The sequence below is a fragment of the Ostrinia furnacalis genome, unplaced genomic scaffold (assembly GCF_004193835.3).
Source record: "Ostrinia furnacalis isolate ACB-3 unplaced genomic scaffold, ASM419383v2 OfSCF1733, whole genome shotgun sequence".
Lineage (NCBI taxonomy): Eukaryota > Metazoa > Arthropoda > Insecta > Lepidoptera > Crambidae > Ostrinia > Ostrinia furnacalis.
The window spans coordinates 1-20,344 of NW_021131972.1; the positions used below are offsets into that span (position 1 = coordinate 1).

The following is a 20,344-nucleotide window of genomic DNA, read 5'->3' on the forward strand; positions in this document are numbered from 1 at the left end:
GGGCGCGAGAGCGTGCGCAGCACGCGCGAGCCATTTTGAAAAATTACATGGCTAACTACCTCCCCCCTCCCCTCCCCCCCCCTGCGCGGCGCGCGCGTGCTCCGGCGCAGGGGGCGGTTATCGTTTGTCACTGCCTAGGCTCTTATAAATTTTCATTCTCATCTTTTTTGTAAAGCATGATAATTTATCATTTCAACGTTATTTAATAATTAGGTATTGTTGTTTTTAATGTTTTAAAAGTACTTTATTTTTATTATCGCTTCTAAATTCTTCATGTTAACTTAGGTCCCATAAATAAAATAAGGCTTCTGTCATTTATGTTGAAAGTTCTCATTGTTGTTATTGCATACTAATAACAAATTATCAAATTTTGTGAATAATAAACATTTATAAATTATTAGGACCTATTAAAATTTTCCGTTTGGCCGAAACTAGTAGAAAATGCCAGATAGTGTTAAATTCACCAATTAACAATTGTGTACAATTATTTTAAGAGCGTTTACGTCTAGCGTGGCATGTCAAGTTTAGGTAATTTCGATGCTAGTTTTATTCACACTAAAATAATTATGACTGTGTGCGTGTTCTCACGCTCTATAGTCAAACCAAAATACTTTGATCCACCATCGTAAAAGTGTGCCAGGCTGTCAAGTGACAGCCCAAAGAAACTATAAAATCTTCAAATCTTCCAACACCGACTCTATAATTATAAATAATGGTATACATTAGTCCCAATCAATAATAAATACGTAAATTCTTTATCAAATAGTAAATTATCAAAGGTTTTTTACTATTTTGAGAATATTTTATACAGCCTATGTTCAGCAGAAAAAAAAAATGAATTTTAATGGTGAGAGATTTTTTCAAATCGGTTCTATTTAAAACAAACTTTTCCTGTTTACTATTCTTTTTTTATCCGGAAAATGCATAACATTTCATACTGCGGGGGCAGCTAGTGGGTTATGTGGGGTTCTTCCTACCAGAAAGTGGGTAGCCCCTACACCCACTAAAAACCTGACTGTTTCTGCCATGATCCATATAAGTGATATGAGGGAACGCGGGACATCGCCATTGGCTGTTGCCTGTAGCATTCGTCCTTAGCCGCCACCAGACACCTCCATGTCTAGCGACCGAGGCCTGTTAGGAAGGGACAGTTGGAGACCATAAGCTGTCCAAAATTCCTGAAAAATTACGGTTAGGTTCCTGAAGACATACTGAAAACCGGTTAGGTTCGTTTCAGAACCTAACTTAATGAAACCTAACAAAAACCGGATAGGTTTCAGGAAAACCGGAAACTGAAAATTCCTGAAAAATTACGGTTAGGTTCCTGAAGACATACTGAAAACCGGTTAGGTTCGTTTCAGAACCTAACTTAATGAAACCTAACAAAAACCGGATAGGTTTCAGGAAAACCGGAAACTGAAAATTCCTGAAAAATTACGGTTAGGTTCCTGAAGACATACTGAAAACAGGTTAGGTTCGTCTCAGAACCTAACCGCTACGCACGAGCCATCCTGAAAAATTACATGGCTAACTACCCCCCCCCCCCCGCCTGCGCGGCGCGCGCGTGCCCCGGCGCAGGGGGCGGTTATCGTTTGTAAAGCATTATAATTTATCATTTCAACGTTAGTTAATTATTGTTGTTTTTAATGTTTTAAAAGTTTATTTTTATTATCACTTCTAAATTATTTATGTTAACTTAGTTAGGTCCCATAAATAAAATAAGGCTTCTGTCTTTTATGTTGAAAGTTCCCATTCTTGTTATTGCATACTAATCATAAATTATCAAATTTTGTGAATAATAAAATTTATAAATTATTAGGTACTATTAAAATTTTCCGTATGGCCGAAACTAGTAGAAAATGCCAGATAGTGTTAAATTCACCCATTGTGTACAATTATTTTAATAAATAAATAAAATTTCAAATTATTTTTATCCAACATTTATAGTGTCTATGGCGCCATTGACACCAATTCTGTTTTCCTTTATTGCGAAGTGAATTAATATGAGGATTACAAAACACTTAAACTTNCTAAATTTTATCTAATCGAAGGTCATTACAAGACAATCTAAAATGTTTAATGGTAACCTTAAAGCTACGCCGCTCTTTTACGGCTCTGTGTACCATCAAAATAAAACAAGTATGAATAAAACACGATTTTATTTTTATACCACTAATCTAGTACCACGATTTCATTAGTCGTTTTCGGTATGTAGGGGTTCCATACGCAAAGTTTTCCGCAGATGGCGCCAGCGTCGGTCTGGGCATATCAATCTTTCAAAATGTTATTAGAATTTACTTTGGCTATTTATTTGTGATTTGTTGGATAATCAAGATAGTTTGACTTTCTTGTCAATTTTTTTCAACATTATTACAATAAAATCAGTAAAACAAAACCAAGATGTTCGAAACTAAAACAAAACATGTATGCGATTGACAGCTGACAGTTACCAGACCGACGATGCGCCACCTGCCGAGATAAATTTGTATTGTGGATCCCCTTGTGACCTGTGCTTGCGACAATGCGCAATTACTGACAGTTTTTATTGGGCGACCATAATACAATGCAGACCATAATTTTGTTTCAGCACTAAACTCCCTGAAAAATAATTTATAGTATAATAAAATAGGTGTATTACGTTTTAACTAATACTTATGATATTTATAACTAATTTAAAAAATCACAAGATGGCTGGATAGCAATGTTGAATAATTTTATATAATACATATTATTATGCTTATAAAATATTGTTATATTCGTGGAGGTAGATTAATAGGAGAAACTCTAATAATTTAATTTATAACATATTATTAATTATCCTCTTTTGGCTTTGCCGTAGTCGGGTGAATTAACTTCTACATAACATTAAATTGCGTGCTTGTGACGTATATTCAATATAATATTTTATACTTAATTTACTATTTACCTTACCTTGCGGTATGTTACTAGAAAATATTATATCACTTTCCAAACAAAGTTGCAAGCACTATAAAGAACCATATCGTTTTATATTACAAGTGTAACATCAACAACATAATTATTTAATTTCATAATTAAACAGTTTTTAATAAAATTTGTAATTTTAACAAGGCATTCATCTACTTTTAAAGCAAAAGCTTCCGCTCGAGAATGCATAATAATAATATCATCGATTGATAAACTTAACATTTACGAGTATAAAATATTGCCTGTTTTACACACAAAATAAAGGAAGAAAACAAATAACTTAATCACTAATCACTTCGATCCGATCCGAGATTCCCCACCGGGGAGGCGCATCGTCGGCGGATCTCATTAAAACTTAGCAAACCATTAACATAACATTAGCTCCAGCCTCTATGGCACTATTACGACTCGACGGCGGCAGTGAACGAACGAAGCGAGCGGGCGCGTCGACCGCGGCGGCACCTCGCCTCCGACTCGAAGCGGAAAAGCGAAAGTCGGCCGCGACGCTCAAGCGAGACTCAAAAAGTAGAAAGTCAGCAGCGACAGCGCGTAGAACAGCCCGCTGCACGCCAGCAGCACGCGCACCGCCGCGCGCTGTCTGCTCGCGCCGCGACCCGCCCCGCCCGCGCGCCGCCGCCACACCCGCGCGCCGTTGTTGAACCGCTCCGTGTTCAGGACCTTGCGCTCCAGCACGCGCGGCGCCGACCCGCCGCTCGCCGCCGACGCGCGCCGCGACACCGAGCCCGCGCGCTCCTCCACCTCCGCCGCCTCCTCCGCCGCCAGCGCGAACTGCGGCCGCGGCTCGTCCTCGCCCGCCTCGGGGCCCGGCGGCGCGCAGCGCGGCGGACGCCCGGCGCGCGCCGCCGTGGCGCAGGCGGCGCGGGCGGGCGCGCGCGCGTCAGTCGGCGGCGAGCGGGCGCGCGCGGCGCGCGAGCTCGAGGTCGTGCAGCGCCTCGAGCACGGTGGCTGAGCTCCAGGCCTGCGTGCGGCAGGAGTCGGCGCAATAGGCGCCGCCGGCGTTGGTGAGTTCGGGCAGGCCGCGCCAGGGCGAGGCGCGCAGCTCGGCGAGGTGCGGCGCGAGCGCGGCGTAGGCGGCGGCGACGGTGCGCGCGTGCTTGCCGTTCTCGTGCGCGAAGGCGAGGCGCGCGCGCAAGTAGAAGCCGAAGGGCCACAGCCACTCGGGCCCCTGGTGGTAGTTGTTGCCGTGCGCGACTGCGGGGTCGTCGGAGTCGTTGGAGTTGTCGTAGTCGCCGCGGTAGGCCCAGTCGGCGGGGTCGAGCGTCTTGACGCCGAGCGGCCCGAGCAGCAGGCGCTCCACGGCGTCGAGCGCGAGCCAGGCGTGGCGCGGGTCGAACAGCTCGGGCGCGACGGCCATGGCGACGACGTAGTTGCAGCGCAGCTGGTAGTCGGCCCAGGGCCGCGAGGCGCCGTGCGTGTCCTTGTAGATGGCGCGGCGGTGCACGAGGTCGGGGCGCGCGTCGGCGGCGGAGGGCGCGGCGGGCACCCAGAAGGCGCGCTCGAAGGAGGCGCGCAGGCGCTCGGCCCACTGCGCGTAGGTCCAGGAGGTGAGCGCGCCGTCGCGGTGGCGGCGCACGACGCCGGGGTAGGGGTAGCGCGCGGCGCGGTGCTGCGCCGCCAGCCAGGCGACCACGCTGTAGGCGAGCGCCACGAGCTCCACGGCGCTGCCGTCGCGCGGCGTGGCGGGCTTGCCGCGCGTGCCCGCCGGCTCGGAGGAGCCCATCTTGTCCATCCAGGTGCCGCAGTTGGCGTCGTTGCCGCCGAAGGGGAAGCCGGTGTCGGGGTCGACGCCGATCTGCACGTTGAAGCCGCGGTCGGCCATGTGCGCGTCGATGGCGCGGCCGGCGCGGCGCTCGCGGAAGGCGAGCCCCTGGAAGTGCACGTCGAGCGCCTCCTGCATGACGTCGTGCAGCGGCTGGTCGGCGGCGCCGGGCGGCGCGGGCTCGCTGTCGTCCTTGGGGAACAGGCGCGACACGGGCTCGCCGAGGATGGCGTGGCCGGCCGGCGCCTCGCTGCAGTACTGCAACAGAGCGGGCGGTGAGCGGACGCTGTGGGCGACGGGCCGGCGCGGGCGAGCCGCGGGCGCACTCACCTGCTTGATGCTGTGCAGCCACCACCACACGGCGTCGCGGCAGTTGTAACGCGCGTTGCGGCCGCCGTCCAGCAGGTTAGGGATGAGCCCGTGACGCAGGCACGCCGCGAACCCGAGGATGTGGAAACGCGCGTCCTGCGAAACGATCGAATCGATAATCGACTTCGGTCTCGTCACTCTCGTCGGTCACCCGCGTCGGGTCCGGGCGCGGCACTCGCCTGGTAGCGGCCGGTGAGCAGGAACAGGCCGCGCAGCGCCACGAAGGTGTCGCGGCCCCAGCAGCGCATGTAGCCCACGGCGAAGTGCGGCAGGCCGGCCGACAGCGACACGGCGCGCGCCGGGCGCGGCGGCGGCAGCGCGGGCGAGGGCGGCGGCAGCGGCGCGCAGCCGGCGCCGGCCAGCTGCACCGACGTGAGCGCCAGCGCGCGCGAGAAGGCGCCCGCGCGCGCCGCGCCGCCCATGCGCGCCAGCGCTGCGCGCTCCAGCTCGCCGTGCAGCGCGCGCAGCAGCGCGTCGGCGTAGGCGGGCACCAGGAAGCGCGGCAGCTCGGTCACGGGCCGCAGCAGCTCGCGGCAGCGGCGCCCGAGCGGCGCCAGGCGCGGCTCGCGCTCCAGCCGCGCCCACGTGTACTCCAGCAGCCAGTCGCCGGCGCGCAGGTTGGCGCACAGCGGGTGGCCGAGGTCGTCGGCGGGCCGCACCGCGTCCAGCAGCGAGGCGGCGCCCTGCAGGCCGGCGTAGACCAGCGGGCCGTGGCCGGGCACGTCGTACACGCCGCCGCCGCCCGCCTCGCGCTCCTCGGCGTCGCAGCGGTACAGCGCGGCGTTGAGGTCGGCCAGGTCCAGGTCGGCCAGCGCGGGCGCCAGCGCCAGCGGGTCGGGCGCGCCCGCCTCCACGGCGTCCAGCGTGCGCGCCAGCGTGGCCAGCGCCGCGCGGTGCGCCGGCCGCGGCGACACGCGGATGGCCACCACCGTCCTGGGTCACGAGGGCGCGTCACATGTAAAACGAGAACTCGAGCGAACGTCGGTCACGAACGGCGGTCAAAGAACAGTAGCGGCTCACCCGGGCAGCAGCGGGCGGAAGTCCAGCACGGTGTGCTCGCCCTCGACGCGCTCGCCCGCGAACACGGCCGACTGCGCCAGCGCCACGCCGCGCCGCACCTCGCACTCGTACTCGCTCAGCCCGGTGATGTAGCGCGGGTGCCGCTCGAACGCCGAGGGGCCGCGCAGGGGGCTACCGCCGCTCCTGAAAACAGCGCGAGGTCAGAGCGCCGCCCGAGGGAGCGATCCGACGACGAGGTCGCGCCGACTCACTTGTGGTCGACGTGCTTCAGCGAGGCCTCGAGCGCGATCTCGTCGAGCTGGCCCTCGAAGCGCAGCGGGCGCACGGCGCGCGGGCCGGCGGCGGGGTCGGGCGCGGCGAAGGCGGTGAAGGCCACGAGCACGACGGAGCGGCGCTCGCGCGGCTCGTGGCGCGTGACGGCGACCACGTCGGCGTCCACCTGGTCCACGAACACCTGGTCGTAGCCGGCGCGCGCCAGCTCGGCGTGCAGCTCGTTGAGCGCGCGGCGCGCCGCCAGCAGCCCGGCGCCGGCGCCCACGCGGCCCTCGCCCGCGCCCCACTCGGCGTACAGGCGCGCCTCGTCCACCACGTGCACGTGGTGCGGCACCAGCTCGTCCGGCCCGCGCGTGCTGCCCGTGGCGCAGCACGCCATGGCCACCATGGCGGCCGTGGGCAGCAGGTCGAACACGCTGCGCTTGTCCACGGGCGACGGGTTGTCGTGCGTGAGGTCCAGGAACATGGCGCGCGCCACGCGGGCCCGCGCGGGCCGGCGGCGCGGCGGCCGGAAGGCGCCCACGGCGCGCCCGCCGAAGCGGTGCACCAGCCGGCCCTGCTCGTGCGCGTCCCACGCGGCCTGCGCCTCGCGCACCAGCGACGTGATGCCGAGCCGGTTGACGAAGATGTTGTCCACGTGGTCGGAGTTGGTGAACAGCTCGGCGACCACGTACAGCTCGGGCTTGACGTTGCGCGCGGCGTCCAGCAGGTGCTCGGCCACGTGCAGCGGCGTGGAGTGGCAGTTGTCGATGCGCAGCCCGTCGAACACCTCGGCCGTGAGCTCCACGTACTCGCGCATGTGCGCCCACAGGAAGGGGCTGTCCTCGGGGCGCGCGCCGTAGCGCAGCTTGACGCTGTCGCCCCAGGCGATGAGCTCGCGCCGCAGGTACACGCGGCCGTCCAGCTCGCGCGCCGCGAAGTCCTGCAGCGGGTCGGCGTCCATGACCCAGCCGTTGTGCGCCATGACGAGCGCGCCGGCGTCGCCGTACAGCGCCGCCTCCAGCTCGGCCGGCGCGAGCGCGTCGAGCGCGGCGGGCCACGTGAAGTAGCGCGGCACCAGCGGGTGCGCGGCGCCGACCTCGGCCACGCGCGGCCCGTCGGCCTGCAGGCGCTGGTAGCGCACGCCGGCCACGCAGTTGTCGACGGCGGCGCGCAGGTGGCGGCGCACCTCCTCGGCGGCGGCCTCGTTGAGGCGCTCGAGGCGGCGCTTCAGCTCCTCGCAGCACTTCTTGAGGCGCGAGTCCTCGTCGTAGCACTCGGCGCGGTACACGTTGTGGAGGCGCAGCGCCAGCTCCATGTCGACGGAGGCGCGCAGGCGGCGGCGCTGCGGGTCGGGCAGCAGGCGCAGCTCGTCGGCGGGCTCGGCGGCGGGCGTGACGGGCGGCACGCGGTTGCGCGCCAGGCAGTAGAACTCCTGCACGAGCGCGGCGGCGTCGCACTGGAACAGCTCGTGCAGGCGCGCCTCGGGCACGAGTTGCGCGTCGAGCGCGTGGCGCAGCGCGTCGAGGTGCGCGTGCTCGGTGAGGCGGGCGGGCAGGCCGCGCGGCTCCAGGTCGCCGCGCGCCACGGCGGCCGACAGCCGCGCCAGCGCCGCGTCCAGCAGCGCGGCGGGCCGCAGGTGCGGGCAGTTGCTGCAGTTGTACGTGGCCTCGGGGTGCTCCGCCAGCCACGGCGTCTCGTTCGCCGTGTGGTTCAGCACGATGTCGCAGATCGACAGCATCTGCGAAACGCGTTTATTACTTTATTGCGCGGCTCGCGCCGGGGCGCCCGTGGTGGCCGGAGGGCCCGCGAGCGCGGGATCGAAATCACGAACCGCACTCGTCGCGGAGACTCCGAGTTACCTTCCAGTCGGAGCGCATCTTGGCGACGAGGTTCTCGACGTCGGCGAAGGTGGCCTCGCGGCCCGCGTCGGCGCTGAAGCGAGGGTTCAGCCGCAGCTGGTTCGCGATACTGTAGCTCGAATTTGACGCGCCCAACTCCTGCAATAGACGAGTTCGGTGATAATAATACGAAAAAGAACATCAGACATTTTTATGTAATTAAATAAATAATAAATAAATTTTCTCTATTTTCCACCACAACTTTACATGTTCACTTGATTAGGTACTATTTTTTGTGATTATTTGTCTGTGTATCAAATGTTTTTTTCCCTAATATTAATAAATAAATTACACAATGTTATGATTAAAAACAAGGTAGGTTAGTTAATTTGATGAAAATAAAATCACAGAACAAGACGAACGACTTCTCACAGGAGACAAAAAACACGCTAGTCTGTAGTGTTCGTGGCGAGCACAAGAGACTATCCTCTCGATCAAGACTGATCCTAAAGTTGATCCTGCCGGATCCCGTCGCTCACCTGCACGGGCGTGAAGTGCACCATGTTGTAGCCGGCCTCGTGCGCCACGCGCAGCGCGGACTCCCAGCGCGGCAGCGGGCCGAGGCACTTGGCCAGCACCGTGAGGCACGCCACGCCGTCCAGCGGCACGCGCTCGCGCCCGCCCGCGCCCACGCGCAGCGTCGGCGCCACTTGGAACCAGCCCGAGCCCTGCGGACCTATCTTGGACTCGCTGCCGACGAGCCGTTAGTTATTCGTCACGGTCGAAAAGGACCACTGAATATCATAAAGCGAATACGCAACGAGGCTTACGCGCTGTCGTATACGAAGTAGTAATGGAAGGAGCCGGCGCGCGCGAGGCGCAGCTCGCAGAAGGCGTCGATGTCGGTGACCAGCACGCCGCCGCCGAGCGTGTCCGCGCCCGCGCCCGGCCCGGCCTCCTCGCGCCGCCACTCCAGCCCGTAGTACTGGTTGCGCACGAACTCGGCCTGTTCGCCGCCGCCGTCTTCGTCGGCTGAGGCAGAGGTCATGTGACCGATTACAAAACGTTACATGAACGCGTGGAAGTATTCAATTGAAATTCATATCAATCAGGGCTATAGTACCTTTATGCTGTAACAAAATCAAAGTTATATGCATACAGGTTTGTACGGAACCCTCGATACGCGAGTCCGACTCGCACATGACCGGTTTTTATAGGGTTCCGTAGTCCTGGCAAGGAACCCTTATAGTTTCGTTATGTCCGTCAGTCTGTCCGAGGTTTTGCTTGAAAACTATTGGCACTAGAGAGCTGTAATTTTGTGGGAGTATGTATATTAATCACGCCGACAAAACGGTAAAATAAAATTTAGAAAAAAATATATTTCTAGCATAGCTCCCCTACATGTAAAGTGGGGATTTTTTTTTCATCTTCTACCCCATCGTGTCGGGTATCGTTGGATAGGTCTGTTAAAATGGCTTAGGGGTTTCTAAGGCTATTTTCCATTTAGGGATCTGTTTGAAAATTATTAAAGTGTTTTTCATGAACTTTCAAAGAAAACTATAGCGGTTAAGATAGATCACTTACTAGTTTAAGAGTAATAGTGGTAGGTAATAGTCATTTGACTCATCTACTATATAAAAATAAGTCGGGTTTTTACGGCACTGGGGTTTTCCTCCCTGACGCTATAACTCCAGAACGCACGAACCGATTTCCACGGTTTTGCATTCGTTGGAAAGGTCTCGGGCTCCGTGAGGTTTATAGCAAAGAAAATTCGGGAAAAGGGGGTAAAACGGGATCCACGCGTACGAAGTCGCGGGCGGCCGCTAGTGTATTATAAAATTTCTTAACCAGTAAAAATTCCTTAGATGAAAATATGAAAAGAAGTAATTGTTTGCTTCTGAAATAAATGTATTGTGGTAACGACGGACACCTACGGAACCCTACACTGCGCGAGTCACGACACGCACTTGGCCAATTTTTTATCTATGGTCTCGGTGACCGGTGCAAACGGAATAAAGAGTTCGCAAGTGATACCTCACGTACCATTATCGGACACCACGTAGTTTGTGTACAAGAAAACTTTTCGCCCGAGTAGGCTGGGACCAGGGCAGAACTGTAAATGGCAGCCTTTTTCAAATCTGTAACAAACATAATTATTATTGAAACTAACTAGGTTACATATCTACATAAGTACCTACTTAATGTCCCTAGGGCCTAGAGGGACATTAGAATGACTGATCCTACCAACAATATGTAATGTATTACGAAATGCGTTTGATCCTATACCATACTAACGATGTTCTAATAGTCCAGTGAACAAAAATACTGACCTGTAAAGCGTAGAGTCGTGGTGCTCTCCGTGCTCGAGGGTGATGACGCGCACGGGGGGCGCGGCGCGGGCCGGCGGCTCCGCGGCCGCCGCTGCGCTCCGCTCGATCGCCATCTGCCTCTGCACCACACAAGTCAATCGGTCACACACATCCTAGCATTCGTCAGAGCTAGTTTCACCGTCTCCGATTTATGTTTTCGTCATCTTTTTAAGGAGGAGACTAGGCTCTGAAACCTCTACCGAATTGAAAAAGAACACGACCTAAATAATGTTTTGTAAAGCACGTACTGGTGCGGGCTAAACCAGTGTTAGGCTACTACCGTCAGTCTCGCAACGTATGAGATGAACTTTTCAAACAGCAAGCAGAATGCTCGAGACCGAGGGTCCATTGCGCTGAAACATTATAACGAAGGTGCGAAAGTCGGCGCGACCTTTTCGATGACGGCCTTCTCTTGCACCTTTCTCCCGTAGTCGCTTTTCTCTCGAGTCACCATCTTCGGCATGTCGGAGGCTGGCCGTTTGCACCCATAGAACAGCACGTCCGGTATAAACGCAGGCGCCGCTCGCACAAGGGTTTAAATAAACCCCAGCGAATCACCGGAACGGTCAGGACAAAAGTCCGTGACGCTCTCCTAACATCTTGTAGGGCTGCCTGCCACCTCACAGAATTATTTCTTTAGTTAGCCAATTGATCTTCGTCGTGTTCAATTATTCCTCCTGCCTGTCGTTAGGAGAGACCAAGTAAAAAAACAACGTGAATAGGTGGGTAAGTAGTCTAGAAGAAAGAGTTTTGAGAGAAATATTTTTCCCAATAAAAATAAATGGCTAAGACTAAAAGACAATGGAGAATGTTAGTACTAGGTGTGCAAAATCACTTGAAACCTTTGTTACAGTTAAGCTTTTACATAATAATATATACCTACGAGTAAAAATAAATAAATAAATACATTTGTTTTTATTTCATTCAAAAATACCAAGTAGTTATGAATTTATAGGCATCATGTGACGCCGTGTGACGAACTTTTTAAACGGTAAACGGTACGCTCTCCCAGAGCACGTCAATTCAATTACTCTACTGGAGCCATATATTAATGATCTAAGACTGGTGTACATTGTAATTTGAGGCTACTTGCTGGACGGGGGCAACTGGGAATAACAGATTCAGGACATTACTTTTCTTTCTTTCTAAATGTAATAAATGCGAAAGTTTGGATGTCTAGGTATAGATGTCTGGATGGATGTTTGTTACTCTTTCACGCAAAAACTACTAAACGGATTTTGATGAAACTACAGTATTATTATTTATAACGCAGAATAACATTATAGGCTATAATTTATGATGATCTGTGACAAACTAAAGTTCACGCGGGTGAAGCCGCGGGCAAAAGCTAGTAGGTATGTTATACATTTTTAGATTATTGGTTTTAAGAACAAGTTTTATTTATTTGTTAATAATTAATACATTTAATTATACAACACAGCCCTTTAAAACTTGTTGGTCTAAAAGAGGAGTAAAGTTACACATCTTTTATCTATGTTCACAAGCCATGACGCGTAGCTGGCGCATCACGCTACTTGAGCACTTTTCGTTAGTACATCTCGGGTGAACCTACTTATTAGAAGTAAAGAACAAAACCTACAAACATCATTCCACTTACTTTTTTACACCTTGGGCTAATTTTAATACCTACCAACAGTTTTAGCCATACCTAATTATTTCTTTCATGAAGGTACTAAATAAAAAAAAATATTTATGAGAAGCTCTAAAACTAGCTGGCGAAAGTTGTTGAAAATATTCAATTCATTTTATTTGCCAAACTAAACCTTATTACAAGTTATCAAAATAAATTAATATATAGCCTGANCTATTTTAAATGATCAATAAAATTTTACCTCTGCATGTCTAGAAGTCAATCTAGATAAACAGCATAATAACATCTTTAATTGGAAATAAATAACAGTAAACAAAAGATTGGTTGTTGTGACACTTATCAGACAATATTCTCTTCTTCTTTAAATAATAAATTAATGTATTATTCCGTAACACTATAGGTATGAAATACTCTCTCACATTGAAACACTGCAGTTTCACCGGGTAGTTTCCATACTTGTAAAGTGTGTGAGAATGTTACTGTGCAAATAAAAACTTTGAAACAGACACAACAAATACCAACATTGCCCGCAACTATCAACACTTAGAGGTTTCATAGTGTTAAATACCAAAGATTAAAAACTAAGACTGCTTAGATTTATTTGATACTGTAGTGGGTAACATTTATATTAATTTTATAATCTCCATTAAGTACATTATTAAGCTCATTGCGCATCAAACTGACAATGTTGCATGGCATCTAGTGTAGTTGTGACAAGAGCGATTTTGTGATGTATTGTCTGATGTGAGGTTTTTTTTATATAGTTCCAAAATACTGAACTGTGCTGTGCATGACATTGACAGCGGGGCGCCACCGTCTATACCGGATCGCTGGTTCCGATTTTTGCCATGTTGGAAACCATACAGTTGAACGATGGTAGCGCCCCCCTGTCATTGAGTTTGGTGGGACAGTTCAGCGTGGGTCATCTATAGTTAACTTCTTGAAAAGATCTGTCAAAACAATGTTTCTACATTTATTAACACTTTGGGATGCCATATGGTCCACCGGTTGTGTCTAGTGTCTCATCATTCAAAGATAATATTATTCTGATTAAACAGCACACCACTCCATTATAATGTCAATCAATTTAATAAAGTCTAGTTATAAATTAAGAAAATAAACCATTTTTATTTTTACATTGCATAAAAAGTATTGTTATAGTACTTGCATTCTTGTATATGTAGAAATTAAAGTTCAGCTGCAACAACTAAGTTACGGCACGGTTACGGTTATTAAGTGTGAGAATTAAGTTTTAGACTAGGACAATGACCAAGTACTTACCTATTCATAGTTCAATCATGGTTATCATCTACTGTTTGAATATGACAAGTAGGTACTATCGTACCTATAATACATTAGAAATGTATCTTCCGACTATTTCTATACATTTAATGAAGAGAAAAATAGACTCATTGAATAAATTCGTATTAAGTAAAAGTACGAAATTAAGGGATTTAATAGTCTAAATTAAAGGTAATTACAATTTTATTACTGTTATTTTCAATTTTGATGTTAAACTAGGCAGAGCTCTAAATCTGACCCAGGAAATTGTTAAACGTATATTATTATATTTATTCAGTATTATTTTAATAATTAAATTAATATCCCTTCAATTTTGAAGCCGATTTAAACAAGCGTATTTTTATTGGTCCATGGCGATAGGAAGTATTAATAGCATTGTGAATGTCTTACCAAAAATTGTTAGTGAATATTAATAGTTACAGAACCACTGACTTCACTGCATTACACATGAAACTATCACAAATTCAAACCTGCCTGTATTTAATATTTGATAAAAAAATAATATCTTTACTCATTTGTTCACTCACTGTTTTGAATTTTTGTCACTGACAGATAAATATCTCCTTCGTATGACCTTCAGCCACAGTATAAATGCATGGTAAGTATGATCATGATTGCGTGTCCGGCCAAAATAAACGGTGTCTATTTTGTAATAATGTCTGAAATAATTCATTCGCGTTTCATCTCCAGTCTACACACTCCAGTCACGCACGCTCCACACTTTCATTCCAGCTGAATTGTAATTCGTTATCGCGGTAAAGTTCACGAGCAAACAAAGGATTTAAGCACTTTTCATTGAAAGACCTTATTTTTTAAACTAAAATGACTAAAACGCAGTAAATGTTCGTGAAACATTTGAAGACAGTAGCTTTCTGTCTTTTACGTAAAGGCACAGTTGCGCTCCGTTTACGTTACAGCTTCGTTTCAACTAGCTGTTAAAAAGTTTTTACATTTTGCAAACGAACAAACACTGAGCGGGCCTGAGCGTGACCGATCGAGCGCTCTAGCGAGTCAACTGTCGGTCGCTCTTTACTTGACTGGTTTAACAATTTTGTCATTTTTTTTGTTCATTCCCTTTGTCCCCGTCAGGCACTGGTGGAATTTTTTTTTATTCCCATTGTCCCTACCCACCATAGAGGTACTTATAGTGGAGAGGAAACATTGATCTATACAAAAATTGCATATACAAATATATATCAAATCAACACATTAATGACAAACAGCTGTTTATCTCTTTCTAACTTACCCATAGTGACGTATGAAAAAAGAGATAGATAATGTTTGATCAGTAGGTACTCATTCCGGCAGCATTTTCATGTGACGTCACTAACTACCTGATTTGTGCCGAGTACATACAAGATTTAAGAAAACAACATGTCCGCAATATAGGCAATCAGCTGACAACTACACACACAAACACAAAAATCTGTCAGCTGATTGCCTATATTGCGGCCATGTTGTTTGCTTAAATCGTGTATTTATAATATTGCGTGTGTGTGCGTAATTGTATGTACCGTACCGTACCGAGCACGTATAATTTTAAGTTACACCAAGAGCCGTCCATGAGATATACGTCAGTGCTACCCACCGGCCAGAGGAATAACAAATGTAATAATTTTTAATTTGGTGCTAAAAAATCAGTATGTCAGTAGCAATAGTATTTTGCCGAGTTGAATAAAACATCCTACGTCAATAACTAATCTTACTTGGATCTATTTTAGCTGTGGCATTATTTTGAAACGTATGTGAAACCAACCACAGATAAGTGAAACTTTTTTTTACCGTGCAAGAGAAAAACATAAAAACAAGTACTTTAATACACATTGCCGGTGGGCCAGCTGGTATTCTATACAATACCTAGGAATTACATACACTGCCTAGGGTAAAGTATTTATTAAACATAATTATAACATTTCATACATTGCTTACGCGCCCCATGTATTCTACACCACATTCTACACATTGACTAAGGATTGTATAGAATTCCTAAATTATACAAATTGCCGGTAAACCAGTTAAACCTACAGTGTGTTTGGGTTATGGCGACTGTGCAACTTGCAACTGGCACCCGCAGCGAGTGTGCGAGCGCGATAGCAACATAATAATTACGCGCGAGCGATAAGGATGGGTAGCTTGGGGTCATTGGACAAAATTCTACGTGCTCACAGACCGGGCCTTAGTGATAAGTTATATTAATGCGAGTCATTTCTACTAGTATTTAAGTATCTTAATCTGTAAGTCTAGATATTAGCATGTACTACCTTGTTTAATATACCACGCAATTTTGTCAATTTTATCGACAAAAATGCCCCCATAAGTGGGCCTTCATTTTTTATGTGACTACATAAAAAAAAAATGTATTTCTTATGTACCCCCTTGGTAGGTCCACATATGGGGCATTTTTGACAAATAACATCGCAAGGGTACACAGGAAAACAAGGGGCCTTAAATTATCGCTAGCCCTATCCCACACTGTAGTTATACCCCACAAACCACTGAATTGCCCCTACTACAATAAAAATTAATTCGGGAGTTTGTACATTATCCCTATATCGCACTCCTAACAGTCCTAACCATCCATAATTCAGACGCTAGTATTTATTGTGGTGCAGGTAAATAAAAAGCAAAATATTAAAATTATTTTAGTTAGTAGTAATCCTAAATATTCATAGTAGGAGTGAACACTGAACAACCTATTTTTGAAAAAATAATATTGCCATTCCATGGATTAAAAATTATGCTAGTTATAACTGCAGCAATGCATTAATTAAATTACTTTAGATCACATCCTACTCAGAATCAGTTGGATCACTAATAATCATTTAATAATATTTACAGAAACATACTTAGACAATATAGACATGCCTACTTATCTAAAAATTAAATAGGTTTTCTTCAATTGCTTTTTCAGACTCCCAAGCTTCTGCAGAATCTGGCTCAAGTTTTATCCTTTTAGGTTTTTTCTTATAACTTTCATCTTCAGTTACATGTTTGCGTTTCTTAGCCTTCTTTATGGTAACATCTGCTTCATTTTCTAGTTTTGGCGATGTTTCGAATGAATTGTCTAATTCTTGTTTCAATGTAGTGTAATAATCTCTTTTATGATGTTTTTTCTTCTTCTTTCTTTCATAAATTGTGGACACCTCAGGGTCCTCGGCTGCAGAGTCTACGCGCTCGCGCATTCGAACATGAATGGCGTCCTTGTAGTCTGAGCCAAACAATGGATGGCGACATTTAGTTTTAGGCAATGGAATAAAATCAGTTTGATTATTTACCATAACATTATCTTCTTGCACATGGGGTTTTGGTAATCTTTTACGTAAATTGATTGTACCACTTGTAACAACATTTTTAATAATAAAATTACAATTATCAGAGGATAAAATAGCTATTGTACTTGTATTTTCATCTAAATTTCCACAATATGTTTCACCATGAATTTTTATTTTACTTTTGTTGTCTAAATTAAAACAAGTGTTATCTAACTTTTGTATATCAATGTCATGAGGACATTTTAATATCCACAATTCATCATCATCAGTAATTTCTGAACCTTTTTTTAACCCTTTTACAATTGGTTGCAAATTGTTGTTTTGTTTCAAGTACTTTTTTAAGTATGTTGAGGTATCATTGTTACTTTGAGTTACATCTGTATCTGTGTCAGGGTCATCTTCATAACAAATTCGGTCCATTAATCTTCCTGGTTTAGTAATACTTACATTGTTAAGAGAGTCCATTCTCTGTTTGGATGACAATGTTTTTGGTGAATTATTAGCAATTTTAATGGGAGATTGGTTGTTTGTTGTATTGAAAAATTGCTTTTTTAATGATTCAGAATGATTTTTATAAGTGCTATCATCTAAAACATTGTTAGAGTGACTTCTAATTTCTTCATCATTATAATATGCTGAATTGCTTTTGTCATCAATAGCTGCTACATTGTTATGGGAAGAATCAATCTGTTTAGTTGATGTTATCTTTCTTGGTGAATCATTTTGAGACTGAGTAATTCTAACAGTTGAATGAATGTTTATACTGTTTTGATGTTGTTTTTTTGAATATTTTGTGTCATTTACACCCATGCTACTATCTAAATCATTGCTGTGATCACTTTGATTGGACTCATTAAAATTATAATCACTTGATTTATTATTTTGTACTTTAGTTTCTTCTGCACTTAATTTGTTTTCATTTTCAGGACTATCATGACTTTCACTTGGCAGTCTTTCCTTCCTTTTTTTCTTTTTGGGACTCTTTTTACTCAGCTCATATTTCTCTTGTACAATATTATCATCCTGGTTTTCATGGTTACATAAATCATTTTCAGTAGCACTGTCAATTGATAGCTCATTATTAGTAAGTTCTTTTTTCTTCTTATTTTTTTTCTTTTTAGATGTGTTATCATTCACATTGCTATCTTTAGAATCTACATTTTCGAATTCACTATCTCTATGCTTTTTATTTTTTTCGTACTTTATACTATTGCTTAATTCCAGACACTTTTGCTCTTGCTTCACTTGCATATTAAGATATTCATCATTCTCTTGTTGTTCAGAATCACTCAAATTATAAGAATATCCATTACTATTAGACAATTTCATTTTTTTCTTAATTTTTTTCTTGGCTTCGGAATCACTTTCTGGTTCTGTTTTAATCTTTTTCCTTTTAGGACACTCTTCTTCTTGAAAACTATTTTCTTCAATGTTATGTTTCCTTTTTTTTCTGTCTTTAAGCTCAGTTTTTGTATTGTTGACGTCTTGTACTTCCAGTTTAGAAGGCCTGTAATAAACATGAGCATTATGTATTATATTATTTATAAATCATAACACAACATCTTACATAATTATGGGTCTGTAAATGACAACATTGAGGATTCTAAGGTCTAGCTTTGTACAATTATGTACCTACATGATGCCTATTACATGAAATCATGTTGAATAGATGATGACGTTCAAAATGATCAAACAAAGATTATTATAAAATATAAAATTAAAAAACATGCTAGTTATTGTATGTGACATTGGACTGATAAAAGTCATAAATTAATAGAAACTTCATTAAGTTGATTATAATAATGATAAGATTAATTTAGATATAAAATAAACTTAGTTTACAGTAACTTTAATTTTTCTCAAAGATATTATAATGCGTGTATTCAATGTCAATTACTTAGATTACTAAGATAATTTAGTAATTAATATAATCGCACACTGTTTCTAACCTATAGCAACAAATAGCTGGAAATTCTGTAACTTACTCATCACTAGCATCGCTCCCATAGGATGCCTTTTCCCAAGTAAAACTTTCTTCGCCAGAAGAAGAATCCATAATAAATTTTATATTTAAATTTCTAAAACATACATTGCATGAAACACGCAGTAAGTAAACCCTGGTTCACTCGCAGAATTCCAAAAATAATCATCAAAGTCAAACATAACCTCACTTTCATACATGAAGCTACAGATAAAAATGGAGGCCACACTCCGAATACCTACTTGAAGCACAAACTAAGTATCACTATCTCGCTCTCTGTGGGCAGACTCGCTCTTTCTAAATAAACAAAATATATAAAATTGCTCAAATTCAATGAAACCAATGTAAAATCTTTATTTCTTGACATAGGTATCATTAAAAATGATAAGTGTAATTACTGGTAAAACGTTTTAGAAAGAAATTACTGTAAAAAATGTGAAAAATGTTTACAATGATCCAATGTCGGAAATCACGAAATAAACACTTACGCGTGGAATCTTAATATGTCACTTCCAGGACCACGCAACCACGCACTACAAAATTTTGCATCAATTCTTGTGATAAAACAATGATTATTTCCTGTAAACAATCTCAAACGAAATTAACTGCTTAATAAACAAAATAGTAAACAACCGCCATGATGGGCCGGATTGGGCCGATGTTGCCACATGGTACCGATTACCCAGGAATTGGGATTGTAATTCCCTGATTCGCCAACACATTAAGCCTAAATGGCCGACAATTTTGTGATTTTTTATTTAACTAGGTAATCTTAGTTTCAAATATTAATTATTTATTTGTTTAACTTCTGATTTGGTTAGTGAATTGGCTATTTCGAAGAATTTACAAGGAGATTTAAATCAGAAGATAGCAATACTACAGTTCACACTAAAAAGAGAGGTAGGGCCGCAGAGTGCGAGATAGATATAAGTAGGTATTTGACTCAAGTTTTTGTTCCAACTCGGGCAGAGTTGGAACAAATTCCATTTTTATCTTTAGCTTCATGCTTTCATATCACTCTTTTTTTTTAAGGCAATGACATTAAGGTAAACAACCAATTTTTTTTACTACTGATGACTAGGCAGCATGGTCTTTGACCTTAGCCTGTTCCAGAAGGAACGAATCATGAAGCTAAAGATAAAAATAGAGGGCAAACTTGGAACAAAAACTTGAGTCAAATACCTACTTATATCTATCTCGCTCTCTGTGGCCCTACCTCTCTTTTTAGTGTGAACAGTAGTATTGCTATCTTCTTATTTAAATCTTGTAAATTCTTCGAAATAGCCAATTCACTAACCAAATCAGAAGTTAAACAAATAAATAATTAATATTTGAAACTAAGATTACCTAGTTAAATAAAAAATCACAAAAGTGTCGGCCATTTAGGCTTATTGTGTTGGCGAATCAGGGAATTACAATCCCAATTCCTGGAGAATCGGTACCATGTGGCAACATCGGCCCAATCCGGCCCATCATGGCGGTTGTTTACTATTTTGTTTATTATGCAGTTAATTTCGTTTGAGATTTTTTACAGTTAATTCACAAGAAATGGTGCAAAATTTTGTAGTGCGTGGTTGCGGTAGTACGTGGTGTCCCGGAA

At 45.6% G+C, this 20,344-nt stretch overlaps 2 protein-coding genes across 5 annotated transcripts; both read right to left on the reverse strand.

Annotated features, from left to right (window-relative positions):
- Window positions 1-3,844: 3,844 nt before the first annotated feature.
- Window positions 3,845-14,278, reverse strand: LOC114353523 (glycogen debranching enzyme). Of its 4 annotated transcripts, none has more exons than XM_028305558.1 (11): window positions 14,019-14,278; window positions 10,539-10,657; window positions 10,252-10,346; window positions 9,039-9,240; window positions 8,748-8,958; window positions 8,230-8,367; window positions 6,367-8,108; window positions 6,116-6,298; window positions 5,275-6,028; window positions 5,057-5,191; window positions 3,845-4,984 (listed from the first exon to the last, which is right to left on the reverse strand). In XM_028305558.1, the coding sequence occupies exons 2-11, from the start codon at window positions 10,649-10,651 to the stop codon at window positions 3,845-3,847; spliced, it is 4,713 nt and encodes a 1,570-aa protein (XP_028161359.1). In that variant the 5' UTR covers window positions 10,652-10,657; window positions 14,019-14,278. The 4 variants fall into 4 exon arrangements, with proteins under 4 accessions (XP_028161359.1, XP_028161357.1, XP_028161358.1 ...); XM_028305556.1 differs by having other exon boundaries at window positions 13,882-14,032; XM_028305557.1 differs by lacking the exon at window positions 14,019-14,278 and adding an exon at window positions 13,966-14,002.
- A 1,844-nt stretch (window positions 14,279-16,122) lies between these two features.
- Window positions 16,123-18,935, reverse strand: LOC114353527 (asparagine-rich protein). The gene is made up of 2 exons (XM_028305562.1): window positions 18,749-18,935; window positions 16,123-18,270 (listed from the first exon to the last, which is right to left on the reverse strand). The coding sequence occupies exons 1-2, from the start codon at window positions 18,817-18,819 to the stop codon at window positions 16,365-16,367; spliced, it is 1,977 nt and encodes a 658-aa protein (XP_028161363.1). The 5' UTR covers window positions 18,820-18,935; the 3' UTR covers window positions 16,123-16,364.
- Window positions 18,936-20,344: the final 1,409 nt, after the last annotated feature.